Here is a 13,222-nt window from a genome sequence, read left to right as displayed (position 1 = left end):
TGTATTTCAGACAGTCTCGACTGCCAGTGAACTACGCAAACCAATTTATTGGATTGTAGCCGGTAAAGCTATTGATTATGAACAGATGCTGCTCCTGATGGCTAATGTGAAGTGGGACGTAAAAGAAATTATGTCACAGCACAACATCTATGTAGATGCACTGCTGAAGGCAAGTACACAGGAACACCTTCATTAAAGATGAGTCTGCCAGGAGAACCGTTCCTGTCATTGCACTTGCTCTGAAGTAGTGGGATAATCGTTATTACCACATTTCTAGCATCATGGTATTAAAGCCCCTGAATTGGAATCGACTTGCTTTTTGAATTTTGTGTTCTTTTAGACCCAAGAATTCTTCATAGATTTTTTTGGTTTTGCTCACTAATTTCCCATCTTGAATTAGAGTTTGACTGGCATGTCTTGGCTGACTTTCATTTTAAGTAATTTCAATAACAAGGACTATGGTGACAAGAAGATACTTCTATTTAATTAGATGTTTCTGTAGTTGTGTAGATTTATTAGCAAGAGACCAAGCCCCTGATTATTCTGTATTATCATTGTTGTTGTTTTTCCAGAAATTACATTACTTTTGCAATGTGTCATGCAAACACCTTTGCATTTAAAACTTATATTACATTTAAAAGTTTTCTGGAAAGAATTGTATACTTCTTGTCATTGATGCATCAAGAGATATTTATAGATCACCTACATGTGCCACACACTGATCTAGGTGCTGATAGCATAGTTGTGATTAAGGAATTTACATATCCCAGGGAATTTACCTGCCAGTACGGAGACAGCAGTAAAGACATAAATTAAGATAAAATATGTCAATTAATAGCTCTGTGAAAAAATAAATAAGCAGCAGAGGAGGGATAGAGAGTGCAAGGTGTGGTTTGGGAGCAATATTGTTTATTTACGTGTGGTCAGAGAAGGGAATACTTACCAGGAGATGAAGTGAGAATTGGGGCGCAGCCCGAAGGAAGCCAGGAGATGAGCCATGTGGATATCTGAGGAGAAGCAAGGGCATTTGAGGAGATGAAAAACGCTTTCAGAAAAGTCTTGTTTTTCATATTTGTTAGTGAAAAGAAAATTGGCCCTTCTTAAGCTCCTGGCTTTTATCTCATTCACACAAACATTCTTACTGCTTAGTCAGGGTAACAGATGGTAGCCAGGACACTTGTGAACCAGTAAGCAAAGCCAGAGATCAGAACAGAGATAGTGGCGGAATTCATCATCTCTCTGCCTGGTGACCTCCTGGAACTCTGTAAGCGAGATTGCGAGACCCTCCCCAGACTACTCCAGAACTAAGGGTAGGAGAAAAGTTAGCAGTGTCTAGGGGTTACTCTCGGGTCTGAGGGTGCTCTGTGCCTCCCTGGGAGAACTTTGATTTCGAAGGTTCTCATAAAACTTCAGTTGGGAATCTTAATTTGGAATGTGATAGTCAAATGTAATTTATAAATAATCTCATACCCCCCTTTTTTTTTTAACAATTTTGTTTTTGAAAAGTTGATTTTATTTTTTATGGCATGCCAACTGTGGTATTCATAGGGAAGCAAGAAGATAGATTTCTGCACTCAGTGAATATATATCCAACAAGGAGCCTTAGTTCTTCTTGGTTTTGTTTGTTTGTTTGTTTGTTTTTTAAGATTTTAGTTATTTGAGAGAGAGCGCTCATGTACCATGATTGTTTGTTTGTTTGTTTGTTTTTTTAAGATTTTATTTGAGAGAGAGCGTATGTACCATGAGCAGGGAGAGGGAGAGAGAATCTCGGGCAGATTCAGCACTGAGCTGGATATGACACTCGATTCCACGACTGAGATCATGACTGACTCAAAACCAAGAGTCGATGCTCAACAGATTGAGCCTCCTAGGCGCCCCTAGTTATTTTTAATTATAAGAAACATTAATACTGTAAGAAAGAACCAAACTAATTAAGATTATTAACTGAACCAGTTCTTAGCAGCTTAAAACCTCTCCTAAAGAAGCTTTTATATAACTTTTATTTCTTCTATGACTTTTCCAAATCCAAACCTTTAGGTAAAAAGCAATCTGCATTTGTTGCCCCTCAAAAATCTTAACTAAAATGAAATGGTTTTATTGTTCATTTAACAACAAACATTCTTGAACATTTAAGTTAGCAGTGAGTAGAATGACATTGTTTACAGTTAGCATATAATTTTTTTTTCAGGTTTTATTTATTTGAGAGAGAGCAATAGAGAGAGTATTAGCAAGTGGAGGGGAAGAGGGAGAGGGAGCAGCAGACTGCCTGTTGAGCAGGGAGCCCAAGGCAGGGCTCCATCCCAGGACCCGGGGATCCTGATCTGAGCCGGAGGCAGACGCTTAAGTGACCGGGCCACCCAGATGCCACAGCATATAACTTTATTTTTAAAATATTAGTGAAAGCACTGAATCATGACTGTAAATCTAAAGCAGGGTTTACTGCAGTGAAGCATAAATACAATAGCAAATACTAGTGTTTCGTTAGATTCATAAAATGGAAAGGATGAAGAGCAATTATTTATTTAACTTTGAATTTCAAAAGGAAGCTTGGTGGATTGAAAATTCACCTTTCCATAAATAATTAAAAGCTGTTAACTGTCAAAATAAATTTTAAAAATTGTGATGAACAGAAAAGCAAAAGGATGATAAGTAATCATGTGGTAGCTTGAGTGGTGATGATTAGATTAGATTTTTTTTTTTCCTCCTGTGTGTTATTAGAGAATTTGAACACATGTCACTCTTGACTTGTTAAGCATGTAGTTGCTGTCTTGAGGAAACTAAAGAAAAAAAAATGCCATTTTAAATCTTGTTAAATTCATTTGAAATGTATTGTCAGGGAAGGAGCGATAGCATTTACTTTTGTAAATGAAAATATTTAGGTGACAGTAGTCCAAAGAAACTAGAAATACATTTATTGAAGGGTAAACTGTTTGCTTTCATAAAATTGTTAGAATTTGTCTAAATTAGCTACATATATTTTTATTTTTAGTAGAGCGGTATCATAAAAGTTCCTAATAAGTAATAAAAATACTCAGTTTTTCTGTAGGAAACAGGAAGTATTTTATGTTTTATTTTTTCCTTTGCACTAAAAATTTGCAGCTATTCATTGCTTTCAAATCATTTGGAATATAATAACTAATTTACTTTTAAAGAATGTGTAAGATAGAGAATAATTTATTTGATTATTCTCTAAGGAGTATAGCCTCAATTACAAAGGGTTCACAGTTCACTCTGAGTTGAAAGCTTATCAAAATATTTTTTTAAACTAGGTTTCTTAAACATCATTTTAAAGACATAATAGGTTATTAAACTCTTTTAATCCATACCGACATGACTAGAAAAATTTGAGATGAAGAAGCATTTAAACATTGTTAGCATTGCTTAATCTATTAATGACACTTATTTCCTTGGAGATAAAATGTCGTGTACTCTGTATCACAGCATAGTTTATTCAGTGTGAAGCACTTAAAAAGTCCAAGTTATATTTGTATTCTCTTTTTGTATTACTTGGTTTGATTCTGAGTCTTTCTAAATCATCTTCTTTGCCAGGGAGATGGGAAAGCAATATGGCATTATAATTATATCCTCATATGGCCATAACTTTTGTCTTCTTAGGAATTTGAGCAGTTTAACAGGAGGTTAAATGAGGTTTCTAAGAGAGTTCGGATACCCCTGCCTGTGTCTAATATACTTTGGGAACACTGTATACGGCTGGCCAACAGAACTATTGTGGAAGGGTAAGTTTTCATGAAAGCCATTATCTGATTCTTCAGTGACAAATCATAATGTACAGATCACGTTGTATGTTGTCATTACCGGAGAGAATAGGTAGAGAAGGTCTTGGCCAGCAGACAGTCTTATAATAATTCAGGTTTGACTTTAGAACATTATTATTATATGTGCTGCCGAAGCGAGCACTGACTTTAGAACATTATTGAAGAAACCTTAAATCCCACTGTGCCTCCGCTCTCTGTGCTTTAGAACCAGCTAGTAACCAGCTAGAACCAGCTAGTAAGGGACAGTGGAAAATAGCATCTCATGGTGATCTGAAAGTTAAACTCATAATAGTTATTATTGCTTAATGATATAATTATTATGATGATTATGCATAACAGTTATTGAGCACTCTGTGTCATTTACTGGATCAAGCACTTCACAGGATTATATCACCAAATCCTAACATTAACTCTTTGATAGAACCATTATTCTCTCTGTTTTGTCAAGGAGAAAACCTCAGAAAATCAAGAGATTAAATAAATTTCCCAGGTTCACACAGTTTTCAAACACCAAGAAGGTTTATGAACTTCTGGTGGCAAAATCAGGTCTCATAACCACTATGTCTGTTAGTGGTATCATTATTATATCATTGTAAACTGTATAAATCTTCCATATGTTGAGTCTGAAGATCCATCAATACTAATTCTCCCACTTACTCAGAGATGATGCTTACATCTAGAATATAAACTATGTTTGGGAAGCAGGCTGCTGTCTCAGAGACCATTCACAGTGTTCTGGAATTGCACATTCAGTTGAATTTCTGCACTCTCGTTTATCTGATTTCTTTTAATTTCTTCTTTGATATAAAGAAGAATGTATTAGAGGGGCACCTGGGTGGCTCAGTGGGTTAAAGCCTCTGCCTTCGGCTCAGGTCATGATCTCAGAGTCCTGGGATCGAGCCCCGCATTGGGCTCTCCACTCAGCAGGGAGCCTGCTTCCCTTCCTCTCTCTCTCTGCCTGCCTCTCTCCCTACTTTTGATCTCTGTCAAATAAATAAAGTCTTTAAAACAAGAAAAAAAAAAAGAATGTATTAGAGAGTGGGAAGGTAACAGTGACAAACTTACAGCAGTTTTGGCACTCTGTATTGAAATCAGCGATGCTGGAAATCACAGAATGGCTCTGTGTCAACAGTCACGACTAAAAAGTATTTTTAATAAATTTGTTTAATAAAGTAGAAAAGTGAATAATGTTATATTTCTGTACAAAACACTTTTTATTAAAACAAAACAAAACAAAAAAGCCCAGTCACTTCTTATAATCTGCGCTTTGTGTCCCTGTAAATTTCCTTAGGGGAAGTACCACATTCCTGCGGTTGGAGTCTCCACATTTTGTGTTATTGAAGGAATGAGGCGCTGACTTAGGAGTAATAACATGTTGTACTCTTAGGGTTAATACATTCTTATTACTACTCCACCTTAGAATACCCAGGTTTTCAGTAGTGTGGGGTGTCAGAATAAGTCTATAAAGTTTATGACAAGTATGTCTATCCTTTTTTTGCTTATATGCTCACATGTTTCTTAGGTTCAGCTGACAGTCCATAGGGGAATTACTGCTTTTGTTTCCTTTACGTCCGGTAGTTAACAACACTGAACAGTTTTATGAAACTAAGATTCCTTTGGAGTATTCATAGCCCAGCTTAGAAATAATTCTTGGCAGCCAGATTTACTGGAAGACCAGTTTAACTTTAGGACAGATGATTATGTTTATTGACCGGGGGCGGGGGTGGGGGGTGGGGTGGGGGGCGGGGAAGCACTGTAGTCTGTTGAGCAGCAAAGAACTTCAGAAGTTATTTAGTCTCTTTGCTTTGCGAATGAGGAAGCTGAGGCCCCGTAGGCAAAATGACAACTGAGGGCCCTAACGCAGCTCAGTCTTTCTGACAGAAGGCTCATGTGCTCTTTCCTAGAACCCTCTTGTTTCTGGAGAATCTGGTCAGACACGGGTTAATGAAGAGTTTGAGTACCTACAGGTTTCTTTTTCCATCCCATGATTTCTGGTTTTTTATTATTGTGTGTCTTAGATATGCCAACGTCAAGAAGTGTAGTAATGAGGGTCGTGCCTTGATGCAATTGGATTTTCAACAGTTTTTAATGAAACTTGAAAAACTAACAGATATTAGACCTATTCCTGATAAAGAATTTGTGGAAACCTATATTAAAGCCTACTATCTAACCGAGAATGACATGGAACGCTGGATCAAAGAGCACAGGGTGAGAGCTGGAAAACAGTTAATTAAGTTTTTATTCCTTTTCCTTTGTGCTGTTCTTGTCTGGTGTATTATATAACTCAAAATCGTGGGAGTGAAATATAAAGCATCAGCTGATTCTTTACCATATTCACACTTTGTCTATGCAGTGCCCTTTGCGTAATCAAATCCCTTTGAGATCTTTCTGAACTGCAACAGTAATTATCTGGAAAGGTAGCCAGAGTCTGAACTTTAGCTGTGTTTATCCTGCAGCTGTGTTGTGGGAAAAGGCTGAAGTTGGTTAACATCAAGACAGATTGAAGACAGCAACATTGAAGTGATACACAAGCTAATGTCTATTATATAACTTAAACCTAATCGCTCTCAACAATGAGTTAGTGTCATCCTGACCTCACTGACATATATTAGTGATGAGTGACTATATAAATATTGAAATGGCGACATTTAACTTCCTCCTTCATTAGATTTTACCTTGAGTATAGATATGATTGTTTTTCTTTTGTGTTGATATATAGATAAGTAGAGAAAAGTATTATTTATTAAGTGTTATTTAGGATGCTGTATTTTTGACACAGTTCAACTCAACATCTATCACCAGAACATGCTCAGTATGGGGGCTTTCCTAATATGATTGTGCTATCATTCGTCTAGGTAGACAGTATGGGAAGACAGACTTAATGAAATTATGGGAAGTATTAAAATTATCACCTTGTTTTATTCCTTCAGTAACTCTAGTGATCACATTTACTTAAGCTATAAACATCATGGGTAAAAGCTAAGTAAGTTTTTACTTTATTTGACTGGGTAAAGAAATAAGAAATTATTTATATTTACTTTATCAGCCTCATCCAGTCTGGTTTCAGTACTGTAGAAAAAAGAAATGAATATTAGCCTGAGTTTTATGGAAATGTGCCCACTGTGGGTCAGTTTCAGATCTTTGGGAGCAAAGTGGAAATGTAATATTATTTTTAGTGATTTTGATCAGTACACCAGAATTGAGAAAAATGTCATCCGTTTTAGTCCCATTGACTTCCCATTGACATTTGAAAACCAGAACGCTAAACCAGGAACAGATGGGCTGCTGAATGTTGCTGGACTCCATTTAGTAAAGTAAGCTATAAACACTTTGAGGTTGCTACTGAGGAAGGTGTTTAGGGAAAGAGTACAAGTAACTGAGGAGAAAGGCAAAGCTCCTAGATACCCATTATTTGATACAAGAATGATATCTATTTTTGAGTTTCCTCATTTAATGTAGTGCACCAAGATTTTTAGCTTAGCATTTTTGTGAGAACCTCAACTAGCTGATATTTGTAATTCAGGGAAATTTTCTCAGGAGCCGACTATCCTATCTTCTAGGACAGTGCCTACCTAGCTCAGTGCTTGATGACAGTGGATACTTGTTAAATGTTGGTTCATTAAGAGAATTTACCAGATGCTAACAGGTGCTCCCAGAGCTCAGATACACAAACTGAATAGATTGCCTAGGCTTTAAAATGAGCTCTTTCTCGTATTTTGAAACTGTGCTGTCTTTAGGTGGTTACCTCCCGTGAAGACAGATGACTTTTCTTACTAGATGGTAGTATAGGGCTCTCTTTCCTTATCTGAACTCTTGTTATTCATCCTCCAGAACCAGATCAATATGCAAACCTTTCTAGTGAATCCCTATTCATTCTTTTCCAGGGAACTCATTATCTGAAATTCAGGAACCAAATAGGTGTGTACAGCATAAGAGACTTAAAGTCTTAATTTTACTTACTGGCTACAATGACAGTATGAAGGTTTAAAAGCCGGTAGCTTTCTGATCCTTGTTACCTTACTTATTTATCATAAGTCAGAAAAGTTATTCTGTGGTTAGAGATTTTTTTCCTTTTCATCTAGAATGTTTGCAAAATATAGAGTGCCAGAAAATAGTTATTTAGTAGCATTTAAAAAATTTGAGAGGTCTGTATATTTTAGTAACTTCATAAATAAAGACCTTCACAGAAACAAGCATAAAGTATGTGGTCTTAAAAGTAACAAAAGTATAGGCATGTCAGATTACTCTGCCATATTGAAGAGATTCTAGTCCTTTCTGTTTTGGTGTATCCTGCAGTGTCCTTATTATTATTACGGCTGAGTAAACAGTTCACGTCCATGTCTCAAACTATAATTTCCTCTGCTTTTCACTAATTTGTAGTGCTCAGTCACTATCCACTGAAAACTGAGTATCTGCCTGTTCTTTCCTTGCATTGATCAGTATATGTCTTTCAGCGTACTAAATTTGGATCTTTTTTTTTTCTCTCCTGAGCAGGAGTATTCAACGAAGCAGCTGACCAATCTGGTAAATGTTTGCCTGGGATCCCATATCAATAAGAAAGCAAGACAAAAACTTCTAGCTGCTATAGATGATATAGACAGACCCAAAAGATAATGAACATATTCTTTTTTCTCAATACATTGATCTTCTCTCAACATATATGACATGAAAGCCAATTTTTCATGCACTCCTGACTATTATCTGCTAAGAAATCTTTGTGCATGTTCTTTCCAACGGGGAAGTGGAAAACACTGAAGTTCGTGTGGTGTTCTCAAATGACTTTTATATGCTCTGATCCTTCTCCTCAACTTTTAGTCTCATTTGTTGTATTCTTTTTCTGAAGTGATATCAATGCCTTGTCATAAGTATTGTTATGTGACTGCAGTTACACATTTTACTGAAGAATGCACTGTAAGTATATAATTAGAAGGAACAGTGATAATATATCCATGGGCAGTTTTCAGAGAATGAATTTATGTTGGTATTTTTTTACCCTCTCTTCTTGGTTCTTAATATATAAATGGGAGGGTTTATGTATAGTATCTCCTAATTATGAGCACTGCATGGGAATTGAAAAGTATACATAAGCAAAATAGTTGAAAAATAAGTATGTTCTCTGTGTTTTTAAATGTCAGAGTTTATGTCAGGGTTAATTTTGTTATAACAGTGATCATAAATGATGACATTGAATAAATACTATACCCTAATATGATCCGCCTATGTGAGACTAAATTTTGCTACTGTTCCACAGCAGGCAGAATTTATGAAACAACAATGAAATTTTTCAGTGTGTTCTAACAATTTTAATGATCTTACATCTTGGTACCAGTGATGAAAAGTAATTTCATTGGGTGTACCTTTTCAGAGCCTGAGTAGCACCCAGAATAGTGATTGTGGCTTTTTTTCCCCTTTCCTTTTCTTCTTCTTTTTTTTTTTTTAATGTGGGACATTTTTTCACATAAGCGTTGTTCTGTTTGAATTCTGCTTTTGTCTTAGGACGGGAAAACCTGGCTTAGCTGACTTAGTCAAAGAACTGTTAGTAGTCAAGCATAAGCTTATGGTCCTATATTCATCTTTCTTAGATACCTGCTTTGTTTCACAGAAGTAAAATAATGTGAACTAGCTAGGGATAAACTTTAGAACTCAGTCTTTAGTAACTGTGTACTTTGCTTTGAAACCATTCTATCTTCTATCTCTTCTATCAACATATACAGTGTAAAAATCAGTATCCCATGCACTCTTGCCAATTTCTGTGAAGGAATTTTTTGCATGTTCTTTGTGACTGGAGAGTAGAAGACTCTTAATTTTGCGTGGTGTTGGTCCAAGTATACTGGGCATGACCTGTAATATCAGTAGCTCCCAGAATCCTGAAGCATCATCTCGTGAGAAATGGGCCTTGTGTCCTGTGAGTCTATGGGGAACTGAGGCAGGGAAGTGGAGGGCAAAGGGTGGCCCATGATCAAGCATGGAGGCGAATAAGAAGGTGATTGCCATCAGTGTCTGCCTTTCCCTGCAGATACTCATAACTGGTGTAGTGTAATACAAAGCACTTTTAGAATATATCTCTGTGCGGGTGTTAGTATTTGTGTCTGTATGATGAATTTTTTGTTTTCAGCCTCTCACTTTGCAGTTCATTCACTGTCAATATTGCTGTAAAACTTTCCTCTTGGAAAAAGATGAACCTGATGCTGCGATGGTCTACTTGTGGCATTAGAGTGTGTACTTGTAAGGCACATTCTGCCAGTAGCCATTATCCATATGCAGCTACCGGAAGAAAACAAATATGAAATAAACTTGGTCCTTGTGTTTAAATGACACATTCAGCTGGGACATAAAGAGCTAATCAGCTCATTTATTTCTCAGTTGATTAGGAGCTGCTTTTTTCTTCTTCTTTACTTGGACTTTATAGTGGCTTTCTTTAATTTCTAGTTTAGTTTGCCTTAGGTAGTATGAACAGCAATTACCTACTGGATAGAATGTTTTCTAGGATGATAGGAATTGAGACAAAAGAATTACTTGTTAGGGAATCAACTGTGCAGTCAGACAGAACTTTTAACTTACCCATATCCTGCTTTGATAAATATTTTTGAAAAAGCTCTTTTTTTTTTCATTAAGTAGCTTAATAAGTGCTTATTAACATCAAACCAGTAACAGGAGACTTGAGTTGTGAAATTACCTAATAACAAGAGAGTTACCAGACATTATAGGTGATAATGAATTATAACCATATAACATTTTGTGAAACTAATTTTAAGATAAATAGAATTTAAAAGCTTGAGAATATAAATGGAATTATCTGTATTCCGAAATTTTTACTCTTATAAAAATTTCTTTTTGTTTCTAAGTTTTCCTGAACTTTGACCTTTCATATGAAAGTGTCCTATGAAATTCAAGATTTTAAGTTGATATGGGAGCATGGTAAAATAGCATGCCCTGAAAAAGAATGATTATTTCTATAAATACATTGTCTTGCATTTAAAAATGCTAGGGAGATAAGTAGCAGTTCAAATGAACTTGTTTGCTTCAGTTTATAAAGCCTACAGAGATCTTATAAGTTCACTTTAACTAGTAAGCTTATTTGCTCAGCTTACAAAATGAAATAGAATTTTGCTTGAAACCAGGACCATATAGTGTTTTATCATATCTTTAAGCAGAATTTCCTTTGAAAATTTCTATTTAGCTGAGTGCTAAAGTGAAACTTTAAGTTAGATTGAATAGCTTTTTCTTTACCTGCTCACTGAAATGTAGTCATAAAAAAGACTTGTAATTCAATTCACTTTGAAAGCATAGTTAATCTTTTGTAATGAAAAATTGGACCTGAAGATGAAATGCAGATTGTGCTCAGAGCAAAATGAAGACGTCCAGAGGAAAATATTTATATTTCTATATTTATTCTTTGGAGTAATTTTTAATGCAGACCTAGTAGTTAAGACAAATGATATTTAACTCTTGAGAATGATTAATGACAAAAAAATTATTAACACTCTGGTATGATCTTTGTAAATATTGAGACCAGTGCAGCTTTCTGCAGATACTCTTTTTTAGAATTATGGAAAATATTTGCTCAGTTCATATCATCCACAAATCTTTAAAGGCCGTCAGAAAGTTCAAGATGCATGACATTTCCAAGGACAAAACTATGTCAGGTGGCTCAGTGGTTTAAGCCTCTGCCTTCGGCTCAGGTCATGATCTCAGGGTCCTGGGATCGAGTCTCGCATCGGTCTCTCTGCTCGGCAGGGAGCCTGCTTCCTCCTCTCTCTCTCTGCCTGCCTCTCTGCCTACTTGTGATCTCTCTCTGTCAAATAAATAAATAAAATCTTTAAAAAAAAAAAAAACAACTATGTCAGACTTTCTACATGAGAATTCTTAACTCGTTTGAAAATAATGCAGAAAAATAGTTCATTAACTCTGATAGACTTTTTCTGGCTGGTGCATTCTTTTGTGAATATTGCTGAAGATACCTGCATCAGTTGTTCAGGGTTTGTTGTCATGGGTTTGAAAACAAACCCATAATTACATTCTCTCCTTTATTTGCTAGGGATGTTAGGGGAAGGGGCAGGAATTTGGTGAAGGATAACTAGTCCCTCTATGGAACTTTGGCACTTTTATTGATATGATTTATTTAGAACATTTGTTTTTGTTTTGCTTTTTGTTTTTGATGAAGAACCATTTTTATGAACTCCTTTGGTGATTACTTCTTGATCTCAAGACTGGGAAGATCCCACCCAGCTGAGGATCTCCAGATTCCCTCTTTACAGAGTTTTTCACACTGAGCCGAGCCATTCAATTTAGAAAAGAGATTTTTTTTCATCTGCAACCTATATTTTCTGTTTCTTTCCCTATTCCTTTTTTCTTGGTTCTACCTACCAATAACCAAAAGGATTTATGTTTTAAAGAAAATACATTTCCATACTGTGGGCATTTTGGTCCAACTACCACAAATAGCATACTAATCTTTGCCTTAGACAGGAGGGACGTTTCAGTCTGGGTTTCCATTTTAGCAGAAGTCCCTTCTGGAGCATCCACTAAAGTGTAATTACACCCTCAGTTAGCTATTCGAAGACAGTTTTTCTGACTGCCTGCTGTCTACCTTATTTCTACTTCCTATCACAGTTCCACCTTTAAGAACCCAACCAAGGTGCTGTACTTTGCATGAAACCTGTCCTTTTCAGGAATAGGTGCTATAGGAAAGAAGTGATAGGGAATGGTGGTGGTAGTGGTGGTAACAGAATTTTAACAAGGAAGATTGCAGACGATCTCTCTTGGAAGGAAGTGAGGAGGCCAGCCACACAGTTATCTCCGGGCGTTGTAGGCTGAGAGAGTAGTAAATGCAAAGCAAAGGCTTAGGGCCAATGCTTCTGCTCTGAGAACTCTCAGAGGAGGCCAGCATGGCCTACACAGCAAGTGAGAGAGAGTGGGAGTAGAAAGGGTGTGGCAGGAGCAGTCACACAGAGTGAAGGCCTGTGAACCATGGAAAGGACTTTGGATTTTACTTGCAGATAGCGAGTATTTGAAAGATTGTGAACAGAGTGGATATCTGATTTCTGACTTAGATTTTAGCAACATCACTCTACCTAGGTATTGAGAAAAGGCCATAGGGAGATGAGGACTAAAGCAAGGAGACAAATTAAGAAGCTAATACAGTAAACCAAGAGCAGCATAATGGAAGCCTAAACCTCAGGAGCTTTGGTGGATATGGTGAGCAGTGATCACATTCTGGATGCATTTCAAAGGTAGAGACAGGGTTTGTTGATTGGTTGTGGTGATGTTTGAGAAAAGAGGAATTAAAGATGATTCCAAGACTTTCGCTTGAGAAAGTAGAAGTCTCTGGGAGAACTGGATTTGTGAAGATGATCAAAAGAACAGTTGGACAGCTGAGGTTAAGTGATCTTGAGATACACCATTGGAGGTATAGAAGAGGCGGCTGTGCACATGAGTCTGGAGAA

At 36.5% G+C, this 13,222-nt stretch overlaps 1 protein-coding gene across 1 annotated transcript in view; it reads left to right on the top strand.

Annotated features, from left to right (window-relative positions):
• VPS50 (VPS50 subunit of EARP/GARPII complex) overlaps positions 1-10,407 on the top strand; it is a 130,851-nt gene extending 120,444 nt beyond the window's left edge. The window contains exons 25-28 of the mRNA XM_046020863.1: positions 11-169; positions 3,616-3,737; positions 5,795-5,984; positions 8,271-10,407. Of these exons, the coding sequence (XP_045876819.1) occupies positions 11-169; positions 3,616-3,737; positions 5,795-5,984; positions 8,271-8,390 (591 nt within the window). The 3' untranslated portion in view covers positions 8,391-10,407. The remainder of the gene's footprint in view (positions 1-10; positions 170-3,615; positions 3,738-5,794; positions 5,985-8,270) is intronic.
• Positions 10,408-13,222: the final 2,815 nt, after the last annotated feature.

Source organism: Meles meles, chromosome 10 (assembly GCF_922984935.1).
Source record: "Meles meles chromosome 10, mMelMel3.1 paternal haplotype, whole genome shotgun sequence".
Taxonomy (NCBI): domain Eukaryota; kingdom Metazoa; phylum Chordata; class Mammalia; order Carnivora; family Mustelidae; genus Meles; species Meles meles.
This window is presented reverse-complemented; position numbering and strand designations above follow the sequence as displayed.